Source organism: Corylus avellana, chromosome 4, assembly GCF_965113065.1.
Source record: "Corylus avellana chromosome 4, dhCorAvel1.hap1.2, whole genome shotgun sequence".
NCBI lineage: Eukaryota > Viridiplantae > Streptophyta > Magnoliopsida > Fagales > Betulaceae > Corylus > Corylus avellana.
The window spans coordinates 19,726,905-19,743,416 of NC_142493.1; the positions used below are offsets into that span (position 1 = coordinate 19,726,905).

The 16,512-nt window shown below is 31.5% G+C and overlaps 1 protein-coding gene across 1 annotated transcript; it reads right to left on the minus strand.

The window, feature by feature from the left end:
* Window positions 1–1,844: 1,844 nt before the first annotated feature.
* Window positions 1,845–3,378, minus strand: LOC132177325 (MLP-like protein 31). The gene is made up of 2 exons (XM_059589594.2): window positions 3,156–3,378; window positions 1,845–2,327 (listed from the first exon to the last, which is right to left on the minus strand). Exons 1-2 carry the CDS (start codon window positions 3,340–3,342, stop codon window positions 2,062–2,064), a joined length of 453 nt encoding a protein of 150 aa, XP_059445577.1. The 5' UTR covers window positions 3,343–3,378; the 3' UTR covers window positions 1,845–2,061.
* Window positions 3,379–16,512: the final 13,134 nt, after the last annotated feature.

The window sequence follows — 16,512 nt, forward strand, 5'->3', positions numbered from 1 at the left end:
TTTTTCGATAAGAAAATTTTAACCGACCGATTACCGACCAATAAGCTTATCGGTATAAAATTTTTAACCGATAACTATCGGTTACGGTTAATATTGGTTCGGTTAAAGTCGGTAATCGGTCGGTAATAGATAATAAGTTAATCTGCCCACCCCTAATGAAACTATTGAAATTTTTTGGCGTTTTTAATAATTTTCCCGTCTTCAAACCATTTAAAATGTTAATTTTTGGTTATTAGGGAGATAGTATAATATTTTTAGTGCATTATTTAACAATTTTTTCTTTAGTGCACCAATATTAAATAATAAAAATATTTTCGATGACTACAATATAAATTAATTTCTTTTTTTTTTCGAAAACTTCTTAGAAAATATAAATAATGGTAAGAAAAAATAAAAAGAAAAGAAAGAGGAATTCATGAAATGTAAACAATTTTTTATTTCTACCCCATGGTGGCGGTTGGAAGATCGAATTAAACCTACATTAAAAAAATTAAAAAAATAAAAGAATTTTTTTTTTTTAAAAAAAAAAGGTCTTAAGATGATACTTGTCACATAATTAGCCACCCTAAAATCAATCTATATATTAAATTTTGGTTATTTTTCAATCTATGTTGCTAGTGAAATTTTGTACAGCTATATTGAATGTTATCAGAGAGATAATATTATTATTTTTAGTGCATTATTTAACAATTATTTTTTAGGTTTGCTTTTTTTAGTTTAATTGATAATTATGCTATTCTAACCTTGCTTTTGCTTGCACCAGATATATGAGGATTGGCCATTCCACATTTCAATTTTTTTTTCTTTTTAATAGTCATGTGATCATACTTTTGGTTTCATGTTGATAAAACTAGAGAAACTCTCTCTATGCTTTTATAGTTTTATCTTGATTCTCGATGATGAGTTCTAGACCGTTGATTAGCATGACACTTTATATATGGTTGTATTGTATTAAATTGAGAAAGTGGCTTACCATAGAATATTGCAACGTGATGACATGTAAATCTATTTCAAAGTATGGAAATTAAAACTACCGCACACTTCTTTCTAATTCTACAAACTTTTTGGTTTATAAGGGAATACTTTGTATTTATTTTGATCCATGGGGACCCAAAAAAGAAAAAAAAAAAAAAAACTCCTATATTTTTCGATTGGCACTTAATTGTCACAATTCTAAGCTATTCACCTAAGGTTTTAGCCCCTATATATATATATATATATATATATATATATATATATATATATCCGAATTCAAAGGGGAGGAATAGGAAACTTTTTGTACAAGAGGATTGCCGCTATCTTATGCACATGTCCTCTTCAATTTGGGATATATATAGAACTCCTCTCGCCATTTTATTTTCTTATTCATCAATAATGGAAAAATAGTTACATTAATGGATCGAACAATCGAAATGGGGTAGGATCCCAACAACAAAACCTAAACAAGAAAGGCAATACAGAGAAGAAAATAAACAGTAGGAGGAGAGCTTTTTTAAAGGCTGCATATATAAAGTGGTAATGAGGGCAAATGGGCTTGGTGAGAAGCTCCAAATGGTAAAGGCAGCAACCACTGTGACATGCGTGGTTGTTGCTGAGGAAGACTAGATGAGATCCGTCACCGAGGAACGAACGCCAACTACAAAAGTCTCCTCTACAAGATCAAACAAAAACATATGTAGTAGACGGTAACCAAACAAAAAACAACAAAGAAAGTAGAAAGACACTACAGAATACATAGAGCAAAGCTCCACATGTATCAAATAGATAAATAACTTGTAACAGGAACCGCATATCCCAGCAATAAGCTGCTTCAGTAAGTCCAGATAATTTAAAACATACGCATATATATATAAATTATACTTTAAGAAAACACATATTACAAAAGCCCCAAATGTATTGAAGATACATTTGACCCATAAGAGTATATGGGTGCCTGCAATAAGTGGCTTCAATAAGCCCACATAAAACTAATATTCACCTAATAAAACACTCAATAACACTCCCGATGTTTTATTGTAGAAGTACATAGTCGATCACAAGATGCAAAATAAGGTTTTTTGTCTATGCAGTAAGGTGACCATCAATGTCTTTGCTCATATCAACTGCAAACTGAAGCAATGTCTTTGGTTCTGGAACATCCTCCTTGAGCTTTTCGTATTCCATGCTCCAGTGGACCAAGCTGCCCTCACCCTTGGGAGTAGCTTGAACAACGATCTTGAAGCTCTTGTACTCCTTCAGGAGATCCCCTTCAATCACTTTGAAAGTGATCGACTTGTTTGTTTCATCTATTGCTTCAATTTTCTCCTTAGCAACTTTGGCTTGCCCATCTATGATTTCACAGGACAAGAAACAACGAAAGATATAATATGATTAGTAATTCAGACAATAAATTCTTATCGTACACCCGGGGTATCGTAAGAATAGATTAGCCTATATACAAAGAGATGTAAGAGGGAGGGAAGAAAAATGCATAACCTATAATTTTCTTACTTTTTTGTTCAATCTTACAAACTAGATTTTGTAAATCCCAATCAGAAAAAGAGAGGGGACGATAATGGAAGCAATGAAGAGAGATAGAGAAAATACTCCTAGAGTTGGAAATTACAAGATACCTAGGAGAAAAAACCAAGACTGGAAAACTCCAAATGAAATATATATATAATCTACAAAAGCTAACTTTATATATATATATATATATATATATATATATATATATATATATAAAGTTAGCTTTTGTAGATTATATTTACCTAAGTGTTGGGATAAAAAATAAAACGTCTTCCGAAAGTTTAGAACTTGGGGGGAAATATTAACATATTGTGAAGTGAAATAAAATTAGACTTAAATAAGATACTGAAAATGAAAATTTTCAATATATGATGCATACAAATATCACAGTTTTTCCTCTAACGACATATGCAGTTAATTTTCTATCATTTTTTAATTAAAAAAGGACCTCAGTTTTTTTCATAGGGTTTCGTTCCGCTCGGCTATGAATACATGGAATAGAGACCCAACAATTTTGATGCCTCGATTGCACGTGAACTTGATAAAAATTCTATCATTTACTATCTCAATTCTCAACAATCCGAGTAATAAATTACTAAAAGTTTAGATGAGAATAGACGGTCATGTGTGATCTGAAATAGGCTTACCATGAACATAATCCCAGTAGATGACAGAGCCCTCAGTGCCCCAGTCACCTTCATGCAAAGCACAGCCCTGTATTTTGTCAGGGCAGACATTGGAAATGTGGTGTGGCCTGCCACCGAGAATCTCATGAAACTTTTCAGCTGAAGCTTTAATTTCTACATCAGCCTCCACCTTACCAAACAGACTCATTTTTGCAGGCAGTACTAGTGTTACAAGGAGAACTAGTGCAAGTGTAGGAGGTAATGAGGATGCATGTATGTGTTGCAGAAAACAGGCTTAAATAGAAGATTTCTGGGCATTAGAAAATGATATCTTGTCAACCACTCCGGTCCCTCCTTTGCTCATACATATTAGATTATGAAAACCCATCTCTGGGATAACTTCACGTGGGTATCTTAAAGTATAATTTTCTATCATTTTTTAATTAAAAAAGGACCTCAGTTTTTTTCATAGGGTTTCGTTCCGCTTGGCTATGAATACATGGAATAGCCATCCATCATTACTGACAAAAAAATATATATTACCCCTTTAGCCATCCATCATTACTGACAAAAAAATTATTTGTGAGATCTATAAGGACGTTTGCTGCTGTAGCTGGCTCATGCCTCGTGTTTCCCACCCCGGCCATCTCGATTTTGTTTGCTAATGATTTATGAACCAATTAAAGAGAATCTAATAGCAGCAAATAAAACCTGCATCCACTCTCAAATCTTTTGAGTGCGATATATATGGTCGGTTTTGGTTGCATCCACTCTCAAATAAAGAAATTTTACTTAACATTTTCTACTGTTCATTTTTCAGCATTTTCTTTATTTTTTTGTTTTTATTTATTTTTATTGTCCATATTATATTAGAATAGAACAATGCGTGATACGATTATGTACATAGAAAATGAAACATACCTGTGTTTTTCGCTTTTTTTATTTTTTATTTTTTATTTTTGTCATATACACTAATTAATTAGCAAGACCTAAATCTCTAGATCTAAATCTCTAGAGAACTAACTTGAAGCTCTAGATCTAAATCTTTCTCTTAGCACACTAAAATATAGAATACAAAACCTTACAAATTTTATTCCTAGAAATCCCCTCAAATAGGATTCAATTATACCTAGTACTAGTTGAAATAGGATGAAGAAAACGTAATAGCTAAAGGAAACTTCGGTAAGAATTTGCCCAGATTTTAGGGCTTATATTGTGAGACAATTTTGACATAACAAACATTCGAATCAAGAAAATCATATTTCCAAAAGGTTTCTCGAATTTATAATTAACTTTCTAATGCCGCTTGTTTCACCTCAATCTAATACTCGGACCAAAAGTTATGGTCAAAACACTGAGACATGCGCAGAATAACTCGAATTGAAATTTAATTAAATCTGATTTTAACTCTAATGAATGAAATTCTGATTGGCTCATTTCCTTATTATTATTTTTTTTTTCTTTTTCTTTTTTGAGTAGAAGCTCATTTTCTTGATTGATTAAAGTTACCACATCATATAAATATTTTATTCCTGAATTGATTAGGCATAACCACATGATAAGCCTTAAATATAAAATATCTCGTACGAGCTTCTCATTTATTTTTTTCAAAATTATTTTATCATTTAATTAGCCGATTCAAAAATGCTATTTTCGTTTTCAATGAGAAAATGCTTCTTACACTCAGGTCGGATTAATTTTCTCCACCCCTTCCACATCATAATTGCACGTTACAAAAAGATAACATTGACATATAGTTCTTCTTCACTTCACGACAGCCAATTTTTTAGTACGGTTAGTTTGTTTATGTTTTTGTTTTAATACTACTCCAGCTGGTACACAACACTAACCCCTAAATCAACAATTCAGGCTATAATTAACGTGTATGTGTCTCTTTCAACACCCATCACCCAATGCACATAATTAAATATGTATATATATATATATATATATATATATATATGGCGATGCATGGCGAGATGTCCACAACCGGGCCATGGAAGAGATGGTGTCACCGTCATGACAAAACATTCATGTTGATCTTATTTTGGACCGAGATGTTCAAAGTAATTTTGAATTGTTTGATCACTTATTCGAACAGTTATATCTTATATAAACTCTTTCACAGAAGCTATCAATTTAGAGAGTGAATGATCTCCCATCTGTTTCTTAACTTCCTGTATACATCATTTAGTTCTTTCATCTCTAAATGTGGGTACAGTACTATGGTCTTTGTAGTGGATTAGTTTAGTTGAGAGTAAGTGAAAAATTTTATTAATTTAAAGGAAACTTCACTTAACCCATGAATTATCATTATTTTTGCAATGTTTTTCCTAAAGTTTAATTTCTCTCAATTTAATGTATTCATTTTTAAATTGTTTGCAATCTTACCCTTTCGTTAACTTTTCCCAAATTACCCCCATTTATTTTAGAAAAAAAAAATCAAAAATTAATGTATTGGTCCGAATTTAACAGTATTTACAAAAATACCCATGCCTCAATCTTTACAAATAAATTTAAATATTTTTTCTAAAAAAACCACAGGGTATGTTGGGAATTTTTTTAGGATTTAAAGAAAAATCGGAACGAAAGGAAGACATTAAAAAAAATTAAAAATTTAATACACTAAATTAAAAAGTTTTAAAATTTAACAGTGACATTGTAAAAGGGGTAACAATTCAAAGAGTAAGTAAATTTTCTCCTTATTTATTTTTTTATTTTTTTAATTTATTTTTTTATTTTTTCTCCTTAATTTAACTACTTAATTATTATCACTGCACACACTTCCTCGCTGACACACTGACTCACACAGAGCATTAGAACGTGCATGGGTCAAGTGTGCTGGAAGACATTAATATTGCAAAAGCTACACATGGGTGAATTAATGTGTAGATTTTACAGATTAATTTTTTAGAAAAATAAATGAGAAAATACAAAATGACATTTGCCATGCATATTTTACTGTAGAGACACTACTAGGATATAAAGAACATGATCCTTATCTTTATATGGTATTGTGTAAGCTTATATTAGAATCAAATTTTTTTTGTCAACATCAAATGCAAGCTGAAGCAAACCCTACAAGAAAATAGGTTATCATGGGCGGCAAGAAGCCGTGATCAAATTGTCTTCGATAAAACTGGTCACAATTGCACCATCAAGAAAGATCATCAACTATTCATTGATAATGTTATTGGTCGTCACCAAAACCTGTCCGCGTGTACTATGATGTTGTTGCTGATAACAATATTATTGAGCGACGGCAGATTGTCCTCGCTGATAACTTGATTTATTGTGATAGATCGATCTAAAACATAAAGTATTGAGAGATTGAGATATGCATGCATGTTTTGTGCTGTAGATATGGGTTTTTATGAAGGAAGATATGGGGGTACCTTGAATGTGGGATGGGTGTTTCAAAGTGTCATTGATTATCAACCATGTGGATATATATATATCCACATGGTTGATAAACATGCATGCATATCTCAAACACACACACACACACATATATATATATATATATATATATATATGTGTGTGTGTGTGTGTGTGTGTGTATGTGTGTGGATTTGATCTAGAGATCCTTGTTAGGGCATGACACTGACAAAGTTAGTAAATGAAGTGTAATAAGAGTTGATTGGTGAAGTTGGGATCTGTCAAGATAGTGTTGTCTTGTTGAGGTCCATAATAATAGAAAATAAATCGCACCAAACACATTTAATTTAAAGTTTAGCATTGAATGTGATGTTATGAAAGATAATGCAGCTGGCCTCTTCAAAGAAGATGAGCAGGACGAATGAGAGGAATTGAATAAGGTTTGTGTGCGAGATGTCAAGCTCGAAAACTCTACTGATATTGCAGATGTTTTGAAAAACCGGAATAAGGAGATATATATATATATATATATATATATATATATATATATATATATATATATATATATATATATATCAAATGTCGTCGGTAAAATTCGGCACTAGTTTTGGATGTCTTGTGAACAAATTAGTGGTTTATTTAAAAGATAGTATAAAATTATCACAATACAAAATGAAATTCAAATCATTTGATTTACAAAACAAGTTTCTAACTTAAAAAATTAGTATCAATGATTTTTTAATTTGAATTAAAGATCTTATCTTTGTTATTATGAATATATATATATAATCAATAAATGGTATATATATTTTTAGCTATCTACTTTCACTTTTCTATATAAAATATTAATTTTTAAAAAAAAAATTATTAATATAACTAAAGATATCTTGAGCACCGTAATAGTTTAACAAATCTTTAGCCATTTTGTTGAGTTAGATGTGAAGTATTTTTTGCTATAAAGTTAGCCAAAAATAACTATTTTGTTGAGCATGTAATTGCTCATAGGACTATTGCAAATGTTATTTTAACAAGAAAAAAAATGTGATTGTTAGAGTATATTTGAATGACCCTAAAGTTAGGGATTTGATAATTAAGCTGATTGTATTATCTTTGATAAAAATTATATTACTCTAAATTAAGAGATTTTATTGATATGATATTTCATGTGTAAATTTTATAAATAAAACATTTTGTATTGTAAACTCATCACGGAATAAAAAGCAAAATATATCTCTTTCGGCTTTATCTTGTAGAGGTAGGTTATAGATTGAATCACGTCAAATCATTTTCTCAATTTTTATTTTGTTATCTTTTCTCTCATCGATCCAGTTCTATCACAAAACCATTTTTTCTTTATTATAATATTCTAATTCACTAAAGATCTTGCCATGAACGAAAGAAAATTAGAAGATCAATCTGCCAAATAAACAAAAGGGTTAACTTCGTAAAGGTCCATTGAACTTTCACGCGTTTCGAGAAGACTTCGAAAGTTCAAAAACTTTCAATTTTTTCTATCGAATTTGAGAGTTTACATCAAATTAAAAGTTTGAAGTGGTAAAATTAAGAGTTTTTAAACTTTGAGGAAGCCTTTCTTAAAACATGAAAGTTCGGAGGGCCTTTGTAAAGTTTCTTCTAAACAAATAGAGCGGAAAATGACAACACATTTGTTTATAAATTGAAAATGAAACGTTTACCGTTATTCAAAATCACTCATTCAAATCAAATGATAAGAACCTTTAAAAAAATGAAAAAAAAAATATGTATATATTATAATTGATCAACTGAACGAAAATCAAAGTGGGCCAGCAACCATAAGGTGCATGCATTATCGTATCCGGCCAGTATTAATGTTCATGTCAGTTGGAATAGTTTAACAAAATTTACTCATTCAAGATAATGATAATATTATTGATAGATTTAATTCTCCCTGGATGGAGTAGTTTATATATACACATAAAATCAAATAGAATAGATTGCATTAAATTATCACTTATCTCAAAAGTTTAAACTAATAGAACTTTTATATCATATAAAATCAGTATTTATTTAACAAATATAAATTAATAAAAAATAATTAATTTTATTATTTAATTAATATTCTAATAAGTTGGATATTGTACCTTAATTTATACATATGAGGAAGATTAAGTTACATTATGTAGGCTCAATTGGCATAACTGCTCCAAGCTATGTGATAAAGCATGTATGTAAATGAGAAGTACTATTACACGTTCATCTCTTACTCATCTTATTTGCAAATTTATTATTGAATCTGTGGCACTGGTAAGTTTCACAAATTCAATAATGAATTTGTCCATCTCTAATAAGAAGATGGAGAAAAAATAGGCAAAAGATAGAAATAAGACATTTCTCTATCAAAAGTGACGAAAGATTGTACTGGGTTTTAAATTTGAATTAATATCATCCATTAGAAGAGGTCAATATAGAATCCTCAACAAGTCATTTTATTAGCTCAGGGTCAAGACAAAATATCAAGAAATAAATAAATAAATACATGAGCATATTTTTTGGTCAATTTACAATGAAAATGAAGGTTGCTAAGAAAAGAAAGTAAAGAGCTGATAGGTTTAACTTCTGATTCACCCAAAAGAGTTAAAGGCTGGATAGGGCATCAAAGCCCATTCTATTGCGTAAGACTTTAGCAAGCAGCCTTTTCACCCTTTTGGGTGAATCAGAAGATATATATATATATATAACAATCAAAAAATTTGCAATGTCATTTTAAACTTTATGTTGTTACCGTGTAAACCAATGATAAATAATACGGAATAAAAAAGAGAGAGAACAAGAAAAAATCGTGACATAAATTTATGTGGTTTGGCAACGTACCTACGTATACAGGAGAGTGGGGCTTTATTTTAATATTAATGATTTAAGGTTACAACAAAGCATACTTGTAGAAAAACCATAATTGTACGGACATATTTTAGAAAACCCTAAAATTCCTCGTACCGTACCGCGGGGGCATTGCCCCTGCACGCCCACAACCTAGTAATTGTTCTCACATAAACTTAATTACGCCCAATGAGCCAATAGTCAGAGCTTCACTCCGCTCCAACTACTCAACCAACTACTAGTATTTCACTATTAATTTCTATACTTGAGAAAATATAAGCCAATTGATCCGACAATTTCAATTGCAACAAACGTTTTTCCAAATCACTAAGAAATTGCATTGTAAAAAAAAAAAAAAAAAGTATATCCCTATTTTTTTTCTTTTTTTCTTTTTTTTTTTCAAGAAGACAAATGCCCCATATTATTACTTTATTTCGCGATTTTTATGTAGATTTGGGAAATTTAATAGGAACAACATGGCTTTTTCATCTCATCCAAACAAAGCCTTTGACCATATATGTTGGAGTGAGTATAGAAAAAGCAGCAACCTAAATTAGAAAAGTGACATGTGTCCATTTTTTTAATAACATGTGAAATGCACATAAGTTTTTAATAAACTGTATTCCAACTGTGTCCCTGCTATTAAAAAATCATGTGCATCTAGGGGTGTAAACGAGCCGAGCTTGAGCGAGCTTCCCTTGTTCAGGCTTGGCTCGTTTAAATTTTACTCGAGCTCGAGCTCGAGCTCGAGTCGAACTTAAGGGCGAGCCAAAATAATCGAGCTCGAGCTAATAATAAGTCGAGCCAAGCCAGGTCGCGAGCTGGCTCTTATATTTAATGTTTTTGGTTTAAAATTTTTTTTTAACTTCAAGTACTCTTAAACGGCTTAAGAAGTTAGTTTGCATATGAGTATTTGCTTAACCTAGCTAGTCGAGTATGGAGCCTGAGTCAATACAGCAAGGCATTTGGTTTCAAAGAGAGATGATATATATCCTTTTATAGATAAGCAAACTTGGAGATTGATGTTTTCTTAAAAATATGGGACAAGTTAACAGGTTGCATTCAGACTGCATTGGGATAACGCCCCCTACAAAAAAATATTTTTTTTAACGTCTCTCTCTCAATCCCCCTCACCAGTCATAACGGATCTTCCACCTGAACTCTCATTTTCCACTCTCTCACTCTCGCTCACCAGACAGGTAGTGATAGTGTTTGGGTCTGTTTGATTCTTCAATAGTTTATGCCTTTCGCAATCTCCCTCAATAGTTTCTGTTTGATTCTTCTTCCTTTCGTTTGGGTCTGCTCTAATTGAATCGAGGTCTTTTTAATGATTGTTCTCTCTTTTTGATCTCGAAGGGTCTAGAATTTTTCATTCTCTAACACTTAAATATAAATGCAATTTTAAGGTTTTAATAATTATGAGATTTATAATTAATTATGTATTACTTAGTTTATATATATATACACACACGAGCTTATACGAGCTGTTCACGAGCTTAGCCGAGTCGAGCCGAGCTTGCTTCGTTTAATATTCGAGCTAGAATTTGTGTTCATGAAGTGCTTCATTTAATATTCGAGTCGAGCACGAGCCGAGCTTATGCGAGCCGAGCCCGAGCTTGCTCGCGAGACACTTCGTTCACTTAACAGCCCTATGTGCATCTCACATATTCAAGGGACACATGTCACTTTTATAAACTAGGTTAAAGGAAATTCTTCCAACCCAGTTTGAATGAAAACTTTATCCCTTTAGGTTATTTAGATATAATTGTCGATTCAGATCATCTATCATTCTCCTGCAAAAGAGGAGGGGACAATCACTACAAGAAAAATTGTCTTTAGTGTGGACGCTAAATACCAAAAAAATTGATATTTAGCAGCAACAACAATAGCGACAATATTAGTCGCCGCAATTGACACTCATTGGAGGAGTCACCGTTGTTGTCCACTCAATAGCGGTGACGTTCAATCAGCAGCGACAATAAGAGGGGTTAACAGTGGCAATTTTGAAGGTTACCTCTGTTGACATGAGAAAAATAATAAAAAAAAATTAAAAATTAAAAAGAGCATTAGTGGTGACATGCAAGTCACTGCTAATGAGGGGTCAACAGTGGTGACTCATCAAAGTCGCCGCTGATGAGGAGTCAATAGCGGCGACTATGATTGACATGAAAAAAAAAAAAAAAAAAAAAAAAAAAAGAGATTAAAAAGAGCATTAGCAGCGAATTGTGGGTCGCTACTAATTAGGGGTCAACAACGGTGACTCCTCAAAGTCGACGCTGATGAGGGGTTAATAGCGGCAACTCTGAAGGTCGCCACGCAAAAAATAAATAAATAAATAAAAATAGCATTAGCGGCAACCTGGTTACTGCTAATGAGGGGTCAACAGCAGCGACTCCTTAGTGTCGCTGCTAATGATGGGTCAATAATGGCGACCTCTGAAGGTCGCCGCAAAGGCCGCTATTGACATGAGAAATATATATATATATATATATATATATATATATATATATAAGAGCATTAGCGCCGACTTGCAGGTGGCTGCTATTAACCCTACATATATAATAGAAAAAAGTTATTTCCCAAAAAGTCACCTCCTACTATATTTTTATTTTTTAATTTTTAATTTTTAATTTTTATTTATTTATTTTTTTTCACAATGTCTGGAGATCTCAATATATGATTTTGATCCAAACATTTCTCAATATGTCCATTAGTCCGATCGATCATAGAAATATGTTATGAGAGGAGGTATTGGAAGGTGTGAAGGAGTCTTGCATTCTGGATTCGTTTAGTTAGAGTCTTTTAATTAAGATATAATTCTTTAGGCTTTGCTTTATCTTATTATTAGTTGAAGTCTGTTATTTAAATTGAGTTAGCATATGTATTGCATTAGATAATATTGCAGTACTTATCAAGTTATCTTGTTTTCAAGTCTTAGGAGTTATCTCCAGTAGTTTAAATTACAAATAATCCTCACTGGATTGAATTCCACGTTAATGAGTAAGTGTCATTGTAGGAGTTGAATTCTAAGTTCTAGAACTCAATTCCAAGAAGATTTAGTTCCCTCTATTTAAAGAGATGATCCTTTAATAAGAAGTCATGCAAATTTGAATCCTCAAACCTTGTGTTTGTTACGAGACCCAAGAATCTCTAATTTCCTACCACTAGTTGTTTCAATTGGTAAATATAGGAAATAATAAGAAGCAGGATTCTGCTTCCTTCCCCGTTTCTACCCGAGTTACTAGATCTGTTACGCATTCACGTAACAAAATAATGTCCATGTCGTCCAATTGAATTTGTTTGATCGATCGTAAGACAATGAAATGAATGATCCAATTTGACACAATTGAATGTTCAATCAAACATATGATTGCTCTTATTGCATTAGTCCGATTGATCGTAATAATCTCAATCGATTGATCCAAGTGCTTTAGTTTGATCAATCGTGATACAATCAAATGATTGATCCAATTTGAAACAATTGAATGTTTGATCGAGCATCTGATTACTCTTAGTGTATTATTTTGATCGATCATGATAAGATCAATCGATCTATCATTAGTCCAATTGATCGTGATAATCTCAATCGATCAATCCAAGTGCATTAGTGTGATCGATCATGATGCAATCAAATGATCGATCCAATTTGACACAATTGAATGTTCGACCGAACATTCGATTACTCTCAGTGTATTAGTCTGATCGATCATGATAAGATCAATCAATCGATTATTAGTCTGATTGATAGTGATAATCTCAATCGATCGATCCAAGTGCATTAGTGTGATCGATCGTGATACAATTAAATGATCGATCCAATTTCATACAATTGAATGTTCGATCGAACATCTATTACTCTTAGTGTATTAATCTGATCGATCATTAGTCCGATTGATTGTGATAATCTCAATCGATCAATCCAAGTGCATTAGTTTGATCGATCGTGCTACAATTAAATGATCGATCCAATTTGATACAATTGAATGTTCGATCGAACATCTATTACTCTTAGTGTATTAATCTGATCGATCATTAGTCCGATTGATTGTGTAATCTCAATCGATCAATCCAAGTGCATTAGTTTGATCGATCGTGCTACAATTAAATGATCAATCCAATTTGATACAATTGAATGTTCGATCGAACATCTATTACTCTTAGTGTATTAATCTGATCGATCATTAGTCCGATTGATTGTGATAATCTCAATCGATCAATCCAAGTGCATTAGTTTGATCGATCGTGCTACAATTAAATGATCGATCCAATTTGATACAATTGAATGTTCGATCGAACATCTATTACTCTTAGTGTATTAATCTGATCGATCATTAGTCCGATTGATAGTGATAATCTCAATCGATCGATCCAAGTGCATTAGTGTGATCAATCGTGATACAATTAAATGATCGATCCAATTTGATACAATTGAATGTTCGATCGAACATCTATTACTCTTAGTGTATTAATCTGATCGATCATTAGTCCGATTGATTGTGATAATCTCAATCGATCAATCCAAGTGCATTAGTTTGATCGATCGTGCTACAATTAAATGATCGATCCAATTTGATACAATTGAATGTTCGATCGAACATCTATTACTCTTAGTGTATTAATCTGATCGATCATTAGTCCGATTGATTGTGATAATCTCAATCGATCAATCCAAGTGCATTAGTTTGATCGATCGTGCTACATGCAAATGATTGATCGAATTTGACATAATTGAATGTTTGATCGAACATTCGATTACTCTTAGTGTATTAGCTTGATCGATCATGATAAGATCAATCGATCAATCATTAGTCTGGTTGATCATGATAATCTCAATCAATCGATCCAAGTGCATTAGTTTGATCGATTGTGATGCAATCAAATGATCGATCCAACTTAACACAATTGAATGTTTGATCGAAGATCCGATTGCTCTTAGTGTATTACTCTGATCGATCAAAGTACAAAAACTTTCTTTCCTTATACTAACCTAAAAAATCTGAACGTTTTCAAAAATTTGATATAAATTTTCATGCATGTTAAAAGTTTTAATGATTATTTAAATTTCCTAAAATATTGTTTTCACCAATCGAACATCTAATTTGATGCAATATCCCCCTGCACCCTTCAAAAAAAAAAAAAAAAAAAAAAAAAAAAACCTGCATTAGGGTTTGGTGTTAAAATGTTAAATTACTACTTATCTTAAAAATTTAAGCTATTAATTAATTATAAAGAAAATCACGTAAATTATAATTTATCATAAAAATATCTTTTATACCCTTATAATCGTTATAGAATTTCAAATTAAAATTACTTTGGAAAAATTGAAGGAATTTTGTTTTAAAAAAAGTTGCACACATTCTTGGTGACGGATCCGGCTTAAGTGATGTAGTTCAAAACTACTGCACCATGCTGTAGCCCCAAACGACCCAGGGCATTAAAAAAAAAAAAACTTTTTCTAAAGTAGTAATATAAAATCAATTAAATATTAAAACAATCAATAATTAAAAAGGGGAAAGTCTATATACCCCCCTCAAACTACCACTCAATTGACAATGTCCCTCATAAACTTTTAGTTGTGACAATTCCCCCCCCCCCCCCCCCCCAAATTATCAAAAATTGTCAATGTTTCCCATAATGACGAAACTACCCTTAGTAAAATAAAAACAAAAAATACTAAAACTTCTAGAAAAAACCTAAAACTAAAATAAATAAATAAAATCCAAAGGGTGGCAAATTTAAAATTTAAAAAAATCCACTGTATAAGAAAAAAATTAATTAATTTTTTTTTTTGAAAAATATTTTTTTTATAACTTTTTAAAATAAAAATTTCTGTTTTTAAAAAAATTAACAATTTTCGTTTAAGAAAATAAAAATTTCCGTTTCTTTTAAATAAAAATTTCTGTTTAAATAAAAAATCACTTTAAAAAAAAATTTTCGTTTAAAAAAAAATAAAAATTTTCGTTTAAAAACTAATAATCATTTTTTTTTAAAAAAAAATCTTTCTTTTTAAATTAAATTTTCCTTTTTTTTTAAAAAAAATAATAAAAATTTATTCATTTTATTTCTTTTTTGAATTTATAGGGGTATTTTTGTCTTATTGAGAAATACATAGGGGCAATTTTATTTTTTTGCTAGCCTTAAGGAGGATATTGACAATGTTTTGGTAGTTTGGTGGGACATTATCATAATTGATAGTTTTGGGGGGGGAGGGAGGGGTACATTGTCAATTGGGTAGTAGTTTGATGGAGGTATATGGACTTTACCCAATTAAAAAAATAAAAATATTAAAAAACTAAAACTATTAAAAAAATAAAAGAAGGAAAAAATATAAATTAACCCTTTAAACTACTAATCATTTTTATTTTAGCCTCCTAATATTCAAAAAGTGATAAAGTAGCTTTCTAAACAACCAAAAAGTTGCAATTTGACTACTCCGTTAGTCAACACCGTCAAATTGGATGAAAAATATGAAACGACATTGTTTTTTTGAGGTTAAGTTACTAAAATGCCATTTAAAAAAAAAAAATCAATTTAAGAAATGCCGCCAAAAAACTACGTCGTTTTAAAAAAAAAAAGGATAGTTTAGGGGTGGCTCGCCGGCCACCTCCGACGAGCAAAAGAAACACGAAATGTCCAAAGTTTTCTACTAAGATTTCAAAGAAATTTCGCCAAAAAGTCGTCTCACGCTCAACAACCAAACAGACGTCAATTGAAGAAAAAAAGATGCGTTTGAATTCAATTAGCTTCTGATGTTAATAGAAAAACATAGAATCGGAAATTCTCAAATTTTATATTTAAATATCGGACCTTTTGATTATGATCTATGTTGCTGTTTTGTGTGTATGTTCACGCTACAGACATTAGGTTAGTATTGGGATAATCTATGGCCTCGAGTATCGTTGCTGTGCCTTGCAATGTTCAAGCAATTAAGGGTTTGGATTGCCAGAACTATATTGGACTTAGACCATCAAGGAATTTGAAGTTCAATTGTGTTAGGACTGGAACAACAGCTCGCCCGCCGCGACTTTTCGTTGTAAGAGCGAGTGAGAAGAATGATGGACCAATTAAGAAGATGGGATTGAGCGATGCGGAATGTGAGGCTTCTGTCGTCGCTGAGAACGTGCCGGAAGCCCCTCCAGTGCCC